Source organism: Haemorhous mexicanus, chromosome 19 (assembly GCF_027477595.1).
Source record: "Haemorhous mexicanus isolate bHaeMex1 chromosome 19, bHaeMex1.pri, whole genome shotgun sequence".
In the NCBI taxonomy this organism is placed as follows: Eukaryota; Metazoa; Chordata; class Aves; order Passeriformes; family Fringillidae; genus Haemorhous; species Haemorhous mexicanus.
Genome location: NC_082359.1, coordinates 5633243 through 5650814, shown reverse-complemented (window position 1 = coordinate 5650814; position 17572 = coordinate 5633243). Strand labels below are relative to the sequence as shown.

The 17572-nt window shown below is 60.7% G+C and overlaps 2 protein-coding genes across 5 annotated transcripts; one reads left to right on the top strand and one right to left on the bottom strand.

The window, feature by feature from the left end:
* Positions 1 to 59: 59 nt before the first annotated feature.
* Positions 60 to 3475, top strand: LOC132336378 (somatomedin-B and thrombospondin type-1 domain-containing protein-like). Of its 2 annotated transcripts, none has more exons than XM_059863799.1 (5): positions 60 to 521; positions 1232 to 1414; positions 1504 to 2192; positions 2571 to 2691; positions 2785 to 3475. In XM_059863799.1, the coding sequence occupies exons 1-5, from the start codon at positions 143 to 145 to the stop codon at positions 2898 to 2900; spliced, it is 1488 nt and encodes a 495-aa protein (XP_059719782.1). In that variant the 5' UTR covers positions 60 to 142; the 3' UTR covers positions 2901 to 3475. The 2 variants fall into 2 exon arrangements, with proteins under 2 accessions (XP_059719782.1, XP_059719783.1); XM_059863800.1 differs by lacking the exon at positions 2785 to 3475 and having other exon boundaries at positions 1504 to 1609; positions 2019 to 2192; positions 2571 to 2682.
* A 4-nt stretch (positions 3476 to 3479) lies between these two features.
* On the bottom strand, positions 3480 to 16840 carry LOC132336376 (thyroid adenoma-associated protein homolog). Of its 3 annotated transcripts, none has more exons than XM_059863796.1 (31): positions 16716 to 16840; positions 16067 to 16244; positions 15811 to 15897; positions 15500 to 15527; positions 15040 to 15188; positions 14735 to 14857; positions 14390 to 14510; positions 13995 to 14149; positions 13418 to 13502; positions 13029 to 13165; positions 12544 to 12741; positions 11481 to 12177; positions 11241 to 11393; positions 11040 to 11149; positions 10750 to 10910; positions 10341 to 10507; positions 9874 to 10059; positions 9252 to 9403; positions 8756 to 8899; positions 8368 to 8472; positions 7962 to 8162; positions 7541 to 7691; positions 7190 to 7424; positions 6819 to 7058; positions 6476 to 6701; positions 6148 to 6354; positions 5717 to 5955; positions 5222 to 5512; positions 4520 to 4786; positions 4222 to 4427; positions 3480 to 4110 (listed from the first exon to the last, which is right to left on the bottom strand). In XM_059863796.1, exons 1-31 carry the CDS (start codon positions 16817 to 16819, stop codon positions 3818 to 3820), a joined length of 5796 nt encoding a protein of 1931 aa, XP_059719779.1. In that variant the 5' UTR covers positions 16820 to 16840; the 3' UTR covers positions 3480 to 3817. The 3 variants fall into 3 exon arrangements, with proteins under 3 accessions (XP_059719779.1, XP_059719781.1, XP_059719780.1); XM_059863798.1 differs by having other exon boundaries at positions 4520 to 4820; positions 5367 to 5512; XM_059863797.1 differs by lacking the exons at positions 14390 to 14510; positions 14735 to 14857; positions 15040 to 15188; ... (2 more) ...; positions 16067 to 16244; positions 16716 to 16840 and having other exon boundaries at positions 13418 to 13560; positions 13995 to 14134.
* Positions 16841 to 17572: the final 732 nt, after the last annotated feature.

Here is a 17572-nt window from a genome sequence, read left to right as displayed (position 1 = left end):
ATGCCAAGATGGTGCTCCTGGGGGAACATCAGCTCCATCCCAGCAATGCCCACTCACAGATGCTCCCAGGCAGGGTTGTGTTGTCTCATGCACGGTGCTTTATTAATAACCCTGGTTAATTGTATGAAGTCCTTGCCCTGCCATGGAGCCGAGGGGCGGTGGAGCAGAAGGGAACGAGCTTTGTCCCCCCGCCCAGCCCGGGGGCGGTGCGGCACGGCCGGAGCTCCCCCCCGCGCAGCCCTCGCTCCTCATCCAGTGTCCGCTGGAGCGGGGCAGAGCCATCATCCCGCGGGGCTCGCAGGCTCCCGGTGCCATGCGGGGCCCGCTGCTCTGGGTGGGCTGGCTGCTGGCCACCGGCTGCCTGGTAGGAGCCACGGGCAGCTGCCGGCACCGCTGCTGTCCCGGCAGGAACAACGCCTGCTGGGCCCCCGGCACCCGCCGGGCTCGCTGCTACTGCGACTCGTACTGCCAGCGGACGGGAGACTGCTGCCAGGACTACCTCAGCACGTGCCGCCGTGCCGGTGAGTGCCGGAGGGGATGGATGGCACCGGCCTCTGCTGCTGTGCTCGGTGCCGAGTGTTTGCTGTTACCTGTTAGCCCCGTACTTTGAGTCTTAACAGGATGTGTCTGGGGGTGCTGCCTGCGCTGGATTTGTAGCAATGTCCCCGTTGTCCCCTTTTTTTCCTCGCTGTATGTCTGGCTGGCCCCAGTGCAATGGGAGAGCTCGAAGGGGCGGTCTCTGCTCTGCAGCTGATGGTAGTGCTGTCACCAAGCCTGAGTGGTCAGTGTGGGACCCAGCAAGACAAGCCCCGGTGTCACCTCTGCTACTGTCACAGGCAGTGCCTTGCACAGAGAACCGGGGGCTGCACTGAGGGTGCGAAACAGGGCTCATGTGCTTGGGGAGTGCAGAACCAGCCTGCCCCGGGGACCCAAATCTGAGTAGGCAGGCGCCGGCCACGGCCCCCTGGACAATTGCAGCAGTCAGCCCTTCCTAATCTCGGCGGAGATTAGCAGGGTCCCAGCTCAGCGCGATGCACACAGCGATAAAGTCCTGCGGAAGCAGCTCACAAAGCCCCTGCACTGGGGTCGGGGAGAGGGGCTGCTGGGGTCACTCTGGCCCTTGCCCTTCCTCCCCTCTCTGCATCCCCTGTGTTGCATCTCCCCTGCTCTGCCCTTTCCGTTGTTCATGACACTGAAACTCTTTCTTCTGCCTCTCCTCCGTCCCTGGCAGCGGTGGGCTGTGCCGTGGGGCCCTGGGGGCCGTGGAGCGGGTGCAGCTCCCCATGCGGGGTTGGCAGCAGGGCCCGCAGCCGCCAGGTCACTGTGCCGCCCCGGCACGGCGGGGATCCCTGTCCTGACCTCAAGCAGCGCCGCGGCTGCCTGGGGCAGCACCCGACCTGCAGGACGGCCGAAGGTAACTGGGCTGCCTGCTGCCCTCCTACGTGCTCTTCCCTGTGTGCTGCCGTCCCGGGGTGCCTTTAATCATCCCCCTGCCCCTCACAGCTGCTCTTCTGCCAGAGGTAGCCAAGATACTCCCCAACTCCTTCGGCCAGGGCTTCAGAGATCCCTGGCGAAGAGCTGGGCTGCCACTGCCGGAGGAGCTCTCTGGGTACGTGTGGGGCCGGGGCCCCTCTGTAACCCCCGTTCCCAAAGCCGGGGCCCCTCCTGCACCCCCTGCGGTCATGGCCTCTTTGCACCCCCAGACCCAGCGCCTTCTTGCTCCCCCCAGCCATTACTTTTCTCCCTTCCTCAAACCATGGCCCCATTGCATCCCCATACAAAACCATGGCTCTCTGCATGCCCACAGAACCACCATCCTTCCCACCCTCCAAACTAGGATCCCTCTGCACCCCCCTAGAGCCATCACCCTTCCCACCTTCCCAACCGAGGCCCCTCTCCCACCCCCCAAACCCACATCCCCTTTATACCCCAATCCATCAACAACCCACCACAACCTCGGCCCTACCTTCCGACCACCATTTTCCCTCTTTTCTCCTCCCATGTTCCCTCCTCTCCAGCTCCCCCCATCCCAGCTCCTGCGGATATTTCCGCCTGACCCAGGTGGGGTCCCTGTGCCGCGGGCGCGCCTGGAGCCGCCGGCTGCAGCGGGGCAAGCAGGTGTGTGTGGAATGCTGGGGGAATCTGCCCCACCGCCGTCCCCACTGCACCGGACACGGGCTGCCAGGAGCCAGGTAGGGGCTAATCTGTGCCATCCCCACCATGGGATCTCTCCTGGAACATCCCTCCCTGTCGCTAAGGCATTCTCCTTTTATATTCTAATTATAATATTTGTATACAAAGCTATAATTATGTTAAAGTATGCCACAATGTTATAGTATACCATCATATTATTAAATGAATCAATAACATGTCCTATAGACAGAGATAATAATATAAAAATAAACATATTTAAATAGAATTTAATATCTCTGTTGGAAGGGACAATGATCATCTAGTCCAACTGCCATTACTATATATGTAATGTAAACCCATATATAAAAGTATAATTGATTTTTTAAAAATGTATTTATTAATGACACACCCTAGTTCTCAGTGATTTTCCCTTCCAGGACATTTTGGGTGGCTGCTTCTGTGGTGGGGTGCCAGGGCTTGTGGGTGCAGGAGGGACTGCGGGAGGGCTGTGTCTGCTCCCCACCAGCTCTCATCTTTGTGTAGGATCCCCCTGGGAAGGTGAGCTGAGCCTCCCCATGGCACCATTCCTTGCTGGGGAGGTGGGGAATGAAATAAAAATGTGGTGTCTTTCATAATTTCACCCTCCTACAGGTTTGCTGTTCACCCTTGGTGCCAGCTCCCTCTGTTTTCCATTAAATATTTTGCTGAAGAATGGAAAAACCCTTCTTATAAAGACTAAAAATAAGGGAATTGCTGAAGTGTGGTGATTAATGGTAGAAGAACAGCATGATGAGGTTAATCCTGGGTGAGAAGATGATGTAGCAGTGACATGGTGTGATGATGTCACACTCAGCCATGACATCATACTTTCAACAAGCTGCAACTGGCAAGCAATGTGAGGATGGAGGCAGCATCGTCCCCTTGTCTGAGCTCACTCACTGCAGTCCCAGGTGAGCCATGCAGGGCACTTCAGCCCTGCTGGGCTTTGCAGAGAGGAATTAAACAGACACCCAAAGTCTGCACACGGGCCATGGTGCCGGTGTCCAGTTCCAGCCGTGGGGCTCAGCAGCCCCCACTGGAAGGAGTGAGGCTGGGCTGGGTGGTGCTGCTGCCCTTCCCCACTCCTCACCCAGCACAACATGACCTTGCTGTGGGGTCCCTGCTCCAGCTTTGGGTGGTGCTACCACAGCCTGTGGTGGGAGCACGTGCCATGCCAGGGCTGGATCTTGCTCCACTGCAGGCGGTGGCTGTTGTCTGTTTGCTGCCCAAGGACATGTCTGGCTCCTGCAGCCTGCTCTCACACCACCCTCCTGGGCAAGGGAATTAAAAGGCTTCAACACTGGGAATGTTCTTGGCCTCTTTATTTGGGAAAAAAGCCCAGGTCGGCCAAGGACCAAAGTGCTGGTTAAAAAATCAGGTGCTGGGAGTTGAGCATGAGGGGGTGTGAGAGTTCTGGAGCTCAGGTCCCCTCCTGCCAGCCAGAGTTGAGGGCAAGGAAGCCATGGACATAGGCCAAGGCAATGCTGCACTGGAGTCCTCAGCTGCAGAGTTAGAAACTGGGAACAAAAGTGTGTCCCACACTGAGAGTGGGGTTCCCCTGAGTTACACCACCAAACCTGCAGGCCTGGCTGCTGGTCAGAGAGAGCATCCAGGAAATGGAGGGAGATGGCTGCAGGATTTTGTGTCACACTGCTGCATGCCTGGAGCTGTCAGTCCCCAACAGTAGTCCCAGCTCTCCTGGTGCATTGTCCTGCTTTGGCACAGGAGCCAGCCCGTGCTGCACCAGCAGCCCCTGTACCAGCTCCAGCTCCTGCTCCAACTCCTGGGAGCCATAGCCCAGGCCTGGCGTGTTGGTGGCACCTTCCCCCAGCACCCGCAGCACCTGTGCCAGCAGCCGGGCCCTCACCAGCAGCAGGGCCAGGGCTGTGTGGAGTTTGGCACAGCCCAGCGCCTTCATCCCCCAGCGGACAGCAGGACCTGTGGGAGAGCGGGGAAGGAGCTGTGAGTGTGGCAGGGTCTCCTTGGGCAGAGCTGGCCTGGGGAACAAGGACACTGTTGCTTATCCCAGGCACTCCACGCTTGCCATACCTTGGCTCCAGCAGTGTTTGCAGTACTGCAGGTCCCTCAGCACGCCGGGGCCTGTGGCTTCCAGCCACTGCAGAGCCGAGGCATGGACTGGGCTGCCAGTGGGAGCCTTCTCCAGGAGCTGCACCAGAACAGGGAGCAGCTGCTGTGCCAGGACAGCTGGCTCTGCAAAAACATTGGGTTCGTCCTCCTTGTACAAGCTGGCAGCTCTGGGGGGAAAGCAGAGGTGTGAGTGAAGCCAAGGGCTGGCCCCATGGTACCCCACAATCCCTCGTGCCAGTCCACAGGTCCAGCAACTCACTTGTTGGCCTCCAACTCCTCCACAACACTCCTGAGATCTAAGATGGGGATGTGTTGAAGTAGTGAGTTGAAGGTGTCAGGGTGCTCCCCGAACTCTCCCAGAAGGAGCTCTAGGAGGCTCTGGAGCCCCACATTGTCCTGCACAAAGATGCAGCCATCTTGGAGCAGCTCCCCTGGGCTCTGCTGCAGGAGGCTGGCGAAACCTGAGGCCTCATGCCGGACCTCCCGCTCCTCATCTTGCAGAAGGTGAATGGCCATGTTTATCAGCCTGAGGAAAGGGAAGAGAAGGGAAGGGACGCATACTGCATGCCCCAAAGCATCCCAGCCGCCTTGGAGAGGAGGATGGGACCTCAGAAGAATGCTGTTCTGAGGGACTTTTTCCCTGGACTGTGAAAGACACAGGCACCACCCAAGAGCTTGGGAGGGTAGGGGCTGTGCTGGGGATTGAGGGACCCAGCAATGCCATCTGCTGCTCATAATGGACTGGCCACTTGTATTAAAATGCCACCCACACACTTTTTTGTAGGCTGTGAGCGCTTAAGTGCCACTGATTTTTGAATGAGTGGGGTTTTCTTCAACACCTTTGAGTTTCTGCAGGGGACACCTTTTGCAGAGTCCATCAACCTGCAGCAGGCTGGGGCTGGGGCTGCAGGGAGCAGTGCTGCAAGCACAGCCATCCCCAGAGACGAGCTGAGTGACCTACCGCAGAGCCACGGGGACGAGCGAGGGACGGGCAGCACGCAGGGATGGCTGCAGCACGCCGGGCCCTGCCAGCTGCAGGGAGCGGGCAGCACGCAGGGATGGCTGCAGCACGCCGGGCCCTGCCAGCTGCAGGGAGCGGGCAGCACGCAGGGATGGCTGCAGCACGCCGGGCCCTGCCAGCTGCAGGGAGCGGGCAGCTGCCAGCCGCTGCACCTCAGACCAGGTGCACCGGCTGCACTCCTCCAGCGCTGCACACCAGCGCTCCACCAGCGCAACGTCCTCGTCCCCACACCTGCCAAGGCCAGAAAAGGAGAGCGAATTCAAGCACACCTTGCTGCTCCATTAGGGGACCAAAGGTCACCGGCTGTCCTGAGATTGCAGGAGCCAAGTGCAATGCTGTGATTTATGGGAGGGAAGTCACGGCTGTTTCTAGTAAGGACTCGGGAAGAATCTGCTGGAAGAGTTGGGCAGCCCCCCAGCAGCAGCAAGGACCTACTGGTGGGCAAGCAGCAGGCTGGCAACACACAGTGCCTGGAAGAGGAGATCAGGCCCAGGACACTCAGCCTCCACCATGTGCAGCAGCATCTCCAGGCATGATCTTGAGGAGCCCTGGAGCTTACTGGAAGCTTCCTGGGACCATGATGAGGGATCTCTGTAAAGATGCAGCAAAGCCTCAAGGTACAATCTCAGGAACTCTTTATCCCTTCTCTCTTGCAGCACCGACTGCAAGCTCTCCTAGTTGACAATGGGAAAGAAGGTACATGGTTAGTGGTCCTAGCACTGTGCGACCAGGCAAGTGCACTGCACCCATGCACCCTCAGCCTGGGTAGCACCAAGCCTCTCAGCAATGGGATCTTAGGGGTCCCATCTGTGTGGTGCACTGGGGGCCCCCCTGCTTTACTTGGCGACTTTTGAGCCTCATCATACCAGCAATGTCAGCCCAAGAGCGTTCTCCACCTCCTTGCATGATCCTCCCTCCCCAGCAATCACCCAGCTCAGGATGGCAAGCTGGATGTCGGGGTTGGGCTGCTGGAGAAGTGAGCAGACAGCACCAATCCGCTCGCTGTCCGCCAGCCGGGCTGCCTCGCTGCACATGAAGTGGGCCATGGATTGGTGGAGGATGGCTGAGCCCACCTGCAGGAAAAAACCAGGATTCCCCTTCCAGTGCTCAGCCTGGAGCAATGGCTCCCCCTGTCCCTGCCCAGGCTCACTGCCAGTCAGGCACGGCCATGACTTTCCTGGCAGGAAGCGGTACCTGTGGCTCGGCACAGCCTGACTTTCCCCCCCGCAGGAGGCTGCCCAGCTCGGTGCTGATGGTGTCATGGATGTACTGAGCGAAGCCAGGGCTGAAGGATGTGGGCAGGAGGGCAAGGACCTGGAGGAAGGCAGCACGGACGAGGGGGCAGCGCTGGGCAGGGGTGAGCAGCCAGCCCCGTGCCTCCAGCTGCAGAACCACGGGGTGCAGCGCCTCGGCCAACAGCCTGCATGGAGACACAGCCTCACCACGGGGCAAGCACCGAGATGGGCATCTTCTGTGGCCAAAAGGCTGCATTTGGCACAGAGTGACCCCAGCTGGGGAGGCAGCGTGGTACACTCACCCCCCGGTGCCCCTGGCAGAGCCCAGCAGTGCCTGCATCTGCAGCAGGTGCCCGTGGACAGCGTTGTGCGAGCGGATGTGCCCGGGTGCTGCAGGGAGCTGCCGGGCCAGCTGCAGGAGGAGCCTGCAGCGCTGGGGAGGGGCGACAACGGGCACCAGAGCCTTGGCAGCCATCGCTCGTACGGCGTAGATGGGGCTCTCTGCCAGCCCTAGCAGTGGCCCCAGGAAGGGAGCAGAGGGACTGTGGAGCAAAAAGGGCACCATGTGGTGATGCTCTGGCTGGAGTAAAGTCTCGTAAGAGCCAGGGCCCTGAGAGCCCTTCCGACTGCAGGAGCTCTTGGCTGAGGCACAGCATCCCCACTGCCCCCATACCTGCCGGCAATGTCAGCGCCAGGCTGCAGCTGGGCCAAGAGGGTGAGGATGGCATGGAGTGCAGGGTGCAGGCGGGGCCCCCCTGTTGTGGGTGCTGTGGCCACCTTGAGCTCTCCGAGCAGCACAGCGCCCAGCTTTGGGTGCTGCCCGAGGAAGGCGTGCAGGCTCAGCCCTTCTGATGGGCAGCCATCCCTGTGGCTCCATGGCTGTCCCAGGAGCCGGGATGTGAGGGCGCCTGCAGGGACAGAGAAGGCAGTGACAGGTCCCATCCAACCCTGCCAACCCCCTGCACTTCACCCCACACAGGCTCTGAACCCTGGGGGCTGTGGATCTCTCTCTGTCAGTACTCACTGAAGAGCTGGATGGCTGCGTTCCTCATGGCCCAGCAGGGTGAGCCCAGACCCCGCAGTGCCAGGGCCATCATGGGTGTGGCATGGCACAGCACTGCCCCGCCCAGCCCCGCCCCACGGACCAGCGTCTGCAGCACGTGGAGGGCACACACCTGGGGAGAGCACAGGGGCTCAGGGGCACCATGTGGGGAGGGGGCTCATGCTACCATGCCAGGGGAAAAGGGTGGGAAAAGACAGGGGAGCCAAAAGGCCACCAGCTCCCAGGCTGCCAGGCTGGAGAGTGTGACCAGGGCTGTGGGTTTTTGCCCACTCTGAGTTCTCATGGTCTCACACTGGGTACCTGGCAGAGCTCCCTTCAGGGGACCCAGCACAGATCACCCTGTCCCCAAAGGGGCTCCAGCAGCCAGGGGTGCCACACTGACCTGCGGGAGGTCGAGGGTCTGGTCCCAGTCCTGTGGCAGTGCCGTGGCAGCCAAGGTCAGCAGTGTCTGGATGCAGTGGGTCAGGAGCGGCCGTGCCTGCGCCGGGGCCTCCCCGCTGACGATGCAGAGGAAGAGCATGGGGAAGCCGGCAGCACGGCGCGTGATCGAGCTGCTCCGGGGCCCACCCAGCGCTTCCAAGCCCTGAGAGAGAAACAAAATCCATCTGAGATGTGGCTGGAAACCTGTCACCTGGAACCTGCAGCTACCCTGCCAGGAGGGCACCAGCTTGCACCAGCTCTGCACTAGCTCCTCAGCTGCCAGGAGGGTGCTTGCCCCAGGGAGTGCAGAAATGCCTCTGGTGCTCCCTGGGGCACATGGGAAACAAGAGGCACCATGAGTACTGTACCTGCTCCAGCACAGCCCGTGGGATGGCCTGCAGCTCTGGATCTGGGTGGTTCAGCAGTGCAGCACAGAATTTGGTGAAGCCCATGCTGCAGCCCTCCACTGCTCCCTGGGGGAGAGCAGTGTCAGGACAAGCAGCCCAAAGGCTGCACCCACCAGACCCCCATGCCCCCAGACAACTCTTTGTGAAGGGGAAGAGCAAGTGAGAAGACATGATGGTGTGGGGATGTGACAGGGTCTGGCACTGGGATCCCAGCCAGAAGACTTCCAGCCATCCCCATGCCCTGCCCCACAGCAGACCCTGCCCCACTGCACTCACCCTCCCTCCACCCCAGCATGCCAGGGCAGGGACAGGGCTGCAGGGGTGGCCAAGGGCCCAGATCTGCCCTTACCCAGTGGCGGCACCGCAGCAGGATTTCCTGGAACACCCTGGTGGCCATCTGCAGGGTGGGGAGTGGCAGGAGGGGCCCCACTTCAGCAGGCAGTGCTGGGGATAGCAGCAGCTCAGCCAGGCCCCCCAGGAGCAGCCCAATCTCCTGGGAAGAAGAGGAAGGTCAGCAAGACTGGCAGGGAGGAGGAGAAGCTGGGATAGGTGTCAGCAGGGCTGCAAACCAGGTAGCCTGGCTCTGCCACAGCAGGGGACTATCAGTGTCTGGGAAGAAGCTGGGCTCCTTAAGGGCAGGGAGGGGGCTGCTTTTGGGGAGCCTGATAGCTGCATCCTTCCTGGGAGGGGGTGAGGACATCTGTGAGAGCACTGAAGTAAGGACAGAACTTCTCCCGTGCTCATCCTCAGCAAATGCCCCAGGGGGAAGTGAAGCTGGGGAAGGCTGGATGATGGGTGCCATGCTGGGCTGCTCCTCTCCCAGTACCATGAGGAGGGGTTCCCACCTTCACTGACACCCAGCAGCACGTCAGGATCAGGCTGTGCTCCTCTGACAGCAGGACTGAGTCACCCTCCTCTTCCTCTTGTCCCTGGCCCTTCCCCAGCATGATGAGGGAGCCAATGGCATTCCCCATCTCTGCAAATGATGGGGCAGCAGCTGCAAAAGGAAAAGCCAGGTCTGAGCAGGGCGTAGGGCAGTGGGAGGGGGATGCTGCTGGGGTTTGGGAGGACCTGTAGTCCCCTGTCAGAATGCACACAAATGGCAATGGCTCCTGCCCTGCCACATGGCCCACTCAGGAATGCAGCTGCATTTTTCCCACTGCTCTTTCCAAGGCCTGTAAGGTCTCTGCCAGCCCCTTCTTTCCCAACTGTTTTCATCTGGCAGGTGCCTCGCTGCTCCTGGAAGGCTTCTGCCCCTAGTGCTCCTGTTCTCCCATGGAGTTGAGAAAGGGACGCAAAGCCGGGCCCAGCCCCACAATGGTCCCCTGTGAGAGGAACTAAGCCCAAAGCAAGTGCATTCCCCTGGGGATGGAGGGCTGCTGGGCCAGGAATGACTGTGATGGAGTAGTCAGCAGCTCCCAGGGATGGATCCCAGGGCTGGTTCTGCCGCCATGGGGACACACTCACCTTGCACATCAGCACCAGGGCCTTGCTGGCTCTGCAGAGCCCCCAGGAGGAGGGAGGTGATGTCTCTCACTGTGGTCACGAGGCAGGTGAGGAGCTCCTGCCAGCTCTGCACCAACTCTGCTGCCTGCATGGAGATGGCCACCTCTGGCACCTGGAGCAGGCACCTGCGCAGGGCTGCGATGGCTCCTGCAGAACACCCACCTCTGCTCACTGTGCTGTCAGCACAGCCCTGGCTCTCCTGCCTGAGCCCGTGGCTGACGTGGCTCAGGGGCAGGGGAGTCAACAGGGCCCTGGGTGAGGGCTGTGCAAGGCAGGGGCAGTGCCAAAACAGGGAAACCAAGGCAAGGATGTGGCACCAGCAAAGAGGGGGGTGGCCAGAGTCCTGCTATGATTCTGGCCTGCTCCAGGTCCCAGGAAGCTGCTGCAGGAGCTGCTCCCTGCCCTGCCCAGCCCAGCTGGGGCCGTACCATGCATCGGTGCGGTGGCTGCTGCACACAGCAGGTCCTGGCATGCCACTTTGTACTGGGCTTGCAGCAGGTGCAGAAGGTGCTGGGCAAAGCACAGCCCTCGGCCGGGCAGTGTCAGGGCTGCCTCAGCCTCCAGGGACAGGCTCTTCATGGTGCCACCGTCTGACCTGGGGACACAGGCAGATCCTGCTGTGAGTACCAGGGAATTTCCTGCCCATCTTGTGCTACACAGCTCCTTCCTCCCCCAGTGCAGACTCCTGCACCTCAGCCCTCCCCAGCTTCCCACTGCAAAGCTATTGCAAACCCCATCCATGACCACAGAACTGGTGAAGCACCAGGGCTGCCAACACTTTCTTGGAGGGTCCTGTGCCACCACAGGGAGAGGGAGGGGCATGCCAGAAGCTCATACTTCTGGAGGATGGTCTTCATCAGCACAGCTCCAGCTTCAGCCTCCTGCACTCGGGGGCTGCCCAGGGTGTCCTGGGCCAGCTGGAAGAGAGCCAGGGCAATGGGCTCAGGGAATGTGGTGGGGAAGTAGCGGACAAGCAGCTCCGAGGCCAAGTCTCTGATCTGCCAGGACAGAGAAGACATGGGGAAAAGTGGGACATGGGAGAATGGGAACCATGGTGGGCTTCTCTGAGCCTGCTTGAGGCCAAGGCAGGCATCTTTATGACCTCCCTTGGGCTTTATGAGGCTCACCTCGTTAGTGCTGTCCTGCAGGCAGCTCAGCAGTGCCAACAAATTGGGCTGGGAGAAGAAGTCCCAGCAGCCCCTCTGCCTGGCGTAGCTCAGCAGTGTGGCCATGGTCCCTGTGTTGGGGACACGGGGCAGTGGCGTGGGATTGGCTGGGAGTAGCCCCACTGCTGCAGATGATACTCCAGGTAGCTTGCCTGTACTCACGTGGGGGCTGGCCTTTCTTCCTGTCGGGGCTCCAGGTGTCTGTGCAGGTCTCCAAAACAGCGGCCAGGAGGAGCAGAGCCGTCTTCTTCCTCTGGTAGTTGGAGCCTGGGCTGAGTGAGGCGATGCTGAGCCGCAGCAGCCATTCCACAAAGCCTGTGGGCAGAGAGCATGGCAGCAAGGGATGCCGAGCACACGTGAATCTCCCAGGGCTGCGGTGCAGGTGCTCAGTGGCCGCCTCACCTACTGCCTGGGCGAGCTGCTCAGCTCCCTCTGCCGGCCCCGAGAGCCGCGGCGCCTTCCCCCGCAGCTGGGCCAGCGAGCTGTCCCGCAGCCGGACCAGCGCCTTCCTCACCGCTGCCTGCAGCAGCTGCCGGAACGAGGAGGAGGCGCAGTTGAGGTTGAGGGGCAGGAACTCCCGCAGCAGCCGCACCTCGGTGCCCGAGAGGGGCTGGTTGGTGTTGGGGCTGCAGCAGAGCAGGCCCAGCGCTGCCAGCCGAACGCCCTCCTCGCGGGTGCCCAGGCAGCGGGAGAGCCGCTCCAGAGCCTCATCCCCCAGCGGCAGGGCCCCTGTCACACTCTTCTGTGCCTTCAGCACGGACACCCAAGCCCGGAGCGACATCGTGTCCTGGCCGCCAAACTGGGCGGCCAGCAGTGCCTGGGTGGCCGGGAGCTGCCGCAGGGTCCAGGTGAGGAGGTGGTTGGCACTGTTGCTCTGCAGGATGGGCAGGGGAGAGCAGAGGCCCTGGGAGAGCAGGGGGAGCCAGCACAGTGCCCACTGCTCTGCCAGGGCCTCCTCTGTGCCCCGCTGCCCATCCCGCCACTCGCTGCACTGCTGCCGCACCAGGACCTTGTACACCTCGGCAGCAGCGGGACACAGGTGGTTGGTGGAGAGGCAGCTCAGGAGATGCTCTGGCAGGTCTGGGTAGGCATCCAGCACCTGGGAGAAAGGCAGGTGACCCTCATCTCCCTGTAGGGCTGAAAGCTGCATTTGGGGGAAAGACAGATGGGTACAGGCCACACTGCAGTCACCCCTGGCACTGAGTTTCTCTGGGACCTCAAAGCTGCTTCTGGTGAACTTTTAGTGGGCAGTGACAGGCAAAGCTTTCCTTCCCACTGGCACTCCCCAGGGATGCACTGCTGTAGCTCACTACCACAGGGATGCTAAAATAGCCTCTCTGGGTGGGAAGGTTCCCTGCCCACACAGCTGAGTTGGGAGAAGGTGACAGGCAGTGGACGGAGGCTGTGACACCTCAGCAGCAGAGCCAGCTGACACCAAGACTCCCCATACCCCTGCCTTCCCTACCTGCTGGCTGCCCATGTAGGGGACGATGGCACACAGGGGCACGTATCTTGCTTTGATCTGCCATGGCATTGAGACCACCCTCTGCAGCATCTGTTGGTAGAGGGGTCTTTCCTGGTCCTGGAAGTGCTGGCACTCCAGGTGGTAGATCTCCAGGAGCAATCGGAAGGAGCTGTGGATGAAATCAGACACACCTTCCACCTGTGGGAGAAAGACAACAAACAGGGGGGTTAGGGTGGGCTCCCCCTCATGTCTTGCTGTCCTGTGGCAGGTGAAGCACAGCGACATGGCCCTCTAGAGCCTGTGTGTGACAAATGCCACGACCTCAGCAGTGTGACTGTCCCTGCCCTGGCAGCTGCACGCAAGGGAGTCTATTTGGCTAATGGAGCTGAACAGGCAGGGATGTGTTATGGGCTGGGAACAGCAGCTGAGCCAGGTGAAGGAAGAGCTGTTCCTGGCTGCCACACTTGGTGCCCTTTGGCACTTACCGGGGTCTCTGCGTTGTTCCACAGCAGCTGGGTGAGCTCCTGGAGGAGCTCAGAGTCCTGGGCCAGGATGTGGGTCCCCGTCAGGTGCCAGAGAGCAGCCAGGCCCTCCCGCAGGCGCTGCAGCCACAGTGCACAGGCTGCCAAAACACAGAGCTCAGCTGCAGCCCTCCCCCAGACTCACCTGCACCAGGGCCAGCACAGGCTGTGGCCTTAAGCACCCTGTGTGCAGGGGCAGCAGTTCCCCTGTTAGGTACACAAGACCCCAAGAGGGCAAGTGTCCATTGGGCAGGAATAGAAATTAATAGCAGTTTCCAAACCAGCTACTAAGACCCAGAAAAGCATCTTCCCTGGGAAGCATATTCCCTGCCATGGCAGGATCAGTCTCCTACCTTGGAAGCAGTAGTAGTGACAGTCCTTCTGATCCCTGGTCAGGGCACACACTGCAGGAAAGACCATGTCCAGCAGCAGGCAGGCCTGCAGGGGCACAGCAGCTCAGGGAGAGGGCAGGCATAGAATTTCCAGGGGGAAAACCCTGCCATGAGACAGGCAAGGAGAGTGCTGCCTGGTTCTCCTGCTCTCACAGAGCACACCTCTGCTCCCTGCCTGGCAGTCCTCAGCTCTTGAGGACTTGGGAGAGGCTAGAGCTGGGCAGAGATGAGGCTGTGCTCTGCAGGGACAGCCCCAAGTTCACGCCATGGGAACACAGGGTGAACACTGCTTTGCTTGTATAGGGGCTTCTGGCATCTCTTTGTTTCCCACATCCCCAGGAAAGAGAAATCCCTGCTTGGATGTCTTTGGAAAAAGCTCTTTGGCCAACTGGCTGAGCTCAGCGGGATGCATGGAGCTGCTGGTGTGGAGGGGTGCAGCCTGGCCTCATCCCCCAAAGATCTGCAGGCACCACAGGTGACTGCCATCCCTCTCCAAGGGCTCCCTCAAGCCCTGTCCACCAGGTTTGTGCTCTCCTACCTTGTGGGGGAGGCCCTCCAGCTGGCAGCTGAGGATGTCCATCTTGCAGCACGTCAGCACACCTCTGGTAAGCACCAGCTTCTCCAGCCCATCTGGTTCCAGGACAGGGGGCACTTCCACCACTAGCTCCCCAAACTTCAGCTCCCCAGTGCCTGCTGGAAAATGGCTGCACTGGATGGAAGGAAGGTGGCAAACCCAAATGCTGCTCTGAGAGCAACTGCCATGGCTCATTCCAGAACATCCATGGGAGCTGGCTGGAGACAGCTGGAGCTCCCAGACCCCGAGACAGGCACAGCAGCAGAGTCCAGCCTGGCACCAGCCTCTGTCCCCTCACACCCAAACATGCCTGCCACCCTTTGCCAGAGGCCCTCCTCAGCTCAGGAGAGAGCACGCACCTCGGCTGGGGAGCTGGAACAGGGTCAGCACTGCACTGGCCCCACGCTGGGGCTGGGGGGCCGTGTTCACCAACATGCTCAGGGCTGTGCCTGCCAGCAACCTCGTGTCCTTGTTCAGGGCCTGGGCTCACAGGGAGGCAAAGGCACAACTCAAAACAGCATTTAAACCCCAACCACATTTAACTGCCCCTGCAAACAGCTACATGGGGTCCCTCAGACATGCCAGACACTGGGCTGCCTCTGCAGGCTTGCCCTGGGGAGGGGAATAGGGAAAACACCCGGGAAGGACAGCACTGCTCTGCTCCTTGGGACAGACAGCTCCACCCCTCCCAGGGCTGTACCCACCTTCCCCCAAGCCACCTCCAGCAGCAGTCCCAAGAGGCTCTGCAGGGTCTCACTCTTTCCTGATGTGCTCCACACCAGGGGAGCCACATCCTCTGGCAGCACCTGGAAGACCTGGAGGCAGGCCTGGAGGAGCAGGAGGTGCCACAGGGCTGATCAGTATTCCTTAACTCTGAAAAAGCAGCAATGCCCCAGGAACGGCCACTCAAAGCAGCTCGATGCGTTACATCCCTCTGGACACTGCTGCTGGTGCCCGGCCTGGCCTTGCAGGTACTGATCCCTCCTCTGCTGCCCAGTGTGGCTCTTACCTTGATGACCAGGTAGCCCCAGGTGCTGCCAGGTGTGGGCTGGCCCTGCAGCACCCAGTGCAGGGTGCTGGCCAGGCGCTGCAGCAGCAGGGCCAGGTTCTGCCGCCAGTGCTGCCGGCCCAGGCTGCTCTCCTCCAGGAACATGGACACTGCGGGCAAGGGGACAGAATCAGCCCCCGGCCCTCCTGCAGCCAGCCCTGCTCCCAGTTCAGCCAAGGGCGTTGGTGAGTGAGGTATGAAGGGGCTGGGATGCAGGGGATGCTTTGGCTTGTCTGGTTTCCAGCTATGGGTGGGCAGAGCTGGATGCTGCTGGGACCTCTGCAGAGATCACATGGATCTGGCTGATCCCCACTCCCCTCCCATGAGCACAGAGGACCCATTTTGGGTGGGCAGGAAATGTTCTGTGCACTCGTGGTGTGAGCTGGGAGAAAACCCCAGAAGGTAAGGAAGAGAGGCTGACCTGACTGAAGGTCCTCAGGAGACAGCACCTGCAGGGACAGAGGATAGTTTGTCCTGTGTGACAACATGCTGGGGCCCAGTGCCTTGGGCAGGAGGGTTCCGCCAGTGCCAGAAGCTGCCCCGGGGATGAGCAAAGGGCTGATGTGATAGCCAGCCACATGCTGCCAGCTGCAAGCAAGGGCAAATCCCCAGAATCATGGGAAGTGAAGTGAAGGACTGGAGGCAGCTCAAACCAGGAGGTCCCCATGACACGTGGTCTCCAAACAAGTCCCCATGAAAGCCAGTGACACTGCACAGCCAGGGTTCTCTCACCTCTCCCTGCAGTGCCAGGCCAGTCAGCAGTGTGTCCACCTCCTGAGCCAACAGGGCTTCCTTCCCCACTGCCAGCTGGGTCACCATCTGCCAAGAGACACCCCAAGTCAGCTGCTCTGCCCAGACCCCTGGGAGACACCACTGCCAAGTGCTACTGGGGGAGCCTGCACCACCTCTGAGCCCCTTTGCTGCTAAGGATGCCAGAAAGCTCCAGAGCTGTGCCAGGAGTGGGCAAAGCCAGCCCAGCCTTACAGACCTGTTCCAGTTTCTGGAAGGAGCTGCAGCTGCTGGTTGCCTCCATCTGGAAAGCCAGGACACAGCGGAGCAGGGGTCGTGCCTCTGCCTCACCCAGCGCCTGCAGACCCTCGCTCAGCGTCCGTGTCAGCTGGAGAGCCTCCTCCAGGTGCTTCTCTTTGCATCTCTTGGCAGTGCTCCTGGAACAGGACAAGGGCAGGGGTGAGGATACCCTGGCTCGGTGAAGTTTGTAGCGGGGGAATAGCCTGACTCAGTGGGATCCGGGCTTGGGGTGCCCCAGCCTGCGGCTCTCCTCCCTCCCAGCCGCGCTCAGCACTGCACTGGAGCGGGCACGGAGGGACGGACGGAGGGCGGCGGGGGGAGGGAGCTACACGAAATCCTCAAAGCTCAGCGCATTGCAAACCCTTGGTGGGCAGAAGGGCACGAAAATCCTAAAATCCGCAGCCCTGCTGCTGCTGAGCAGGCTGGAAGGGAATGGGGAGCACCGTGAGCGTGGCTCGAACCCTCGCTTGGGATGGATCTGCCCACCCTCCCTTCCTCTCTCCCGACCCGCGCCCGCAGGATGAACGGGCGCTACACCCCGGGGATTTCCCGGTGCAGCCGCCGCGGGGGGATAGCGGGAGCTCCCTCCCTGCGGCCCGCCCTCTTACCCCGCGAAGTGCCGCAGGCAGCGCAGGCAGGAGAGCACCGTGGGGGCGAGGCCCCGTGTGCCGTAGAAGGCGGCGCAGGCCCGCGCCTCCCGCTCGGCGCCCATGGCGGCCGCACCACAGAGACGGGCCCGCGGCTGCGCTCGGCGGCGCCCCCTGGCGCTGCCCCGGCGCAGCACCGCCCGCAGCGGCAGGCCCGGGACCCGCGGCGCTTGCTTGCTTGCTTGCTTGCTTGCTTGCTTGCTTGCTTGCTTCCTTCCTTCCTTCCTTCCTTCCTTCCTTCCTTCCTTCCTTCCTCCCTCCAGCTGCAAGGCAGGAGTTAAGAAGCATCATCATCCCAAGCTGTTTCCGTAGTTGGGGAAAAGCGAGACAGCCCAGAACTTCTGAGAACTGGGTGCTGCCTGCCAAGCACAGAGGGATTTGGACAGCATGAGGCGGTTCAAGATCTCTGAAATGCCAGCTGGAATGCTCCAGGGTGAAGCAGTTGTCTGATCTCGTCGTGGTTCGTTGGAGAAGAGGGGGTTTGGTACCCCCCAGTCCTCGTGCTCCACCACGGACACCATCTCTGCCAGCCAGCACCACTATTGGTAGCATCCCTACTAGCAGAATCACTAATAACACTACTACCCAGTGGAGAGATTCCACTTCTTCCTGTGGAATGAAATGGCCTTTGGGGAGAGAGAGAGGTTTATTGTAATTATCATCAAATCAAAATGAGTTTATTAGAACCCTTAACGTTAGTTGGCACAGGGTTGAACAATTTTAATTGGCACAATTTTAAGATCATCTTTGAAGGCCCCTTTCAATCCAAACCATCCAATGATTTTACGACTTCTGGTTTTTTATTAAACATAGTTTTA

Coding starts and splice junctions, on each gene's coding strand:
- LOC132336376 (XM_059863796.1), bottom strand. CDS start 16,819: ATGGGCGCCGAGCGGGAGGCGCGGGCCTGCGCCGCCTTCTACGGCACA. Junction 15,189..15,499: donor TCCTGAGGACCTTCAGTCAG/GTCAGCCTCTCT, acceptor CCTTGCCCGCAG/TGTCCATGTTCCTGGAGGAG. Junction 6,702..6,818: donor TCTGCCAGGGGCACCGGGGG/GTGAGTGTACCA, acceptor GTCTCCATGCAG/GCTGTTGGCCGAGGCGCTGC.
- LOC132336378 (XM_059863799.1), top strand. CDS start 143: ATGGAGCCGAGGGGCGGTGGAGCAGAAGGGAACGAGCTTTGTCCCCCC. Junction 1,415..1,503: donor GACCTGCAGGACGGCCGAAG/GTAACTGGGCTG, acceptor TGCCCCTCACAG/CTGCTCTTCTGCCAGAGGTA. Junction 2,692..2,784: donor TGTAGGATCCCCCTGGGAAG/GTGAGCTGAGCC, acceptor ACCCTCCTACAG/GTTTGCTGTTCACCCTTGGT.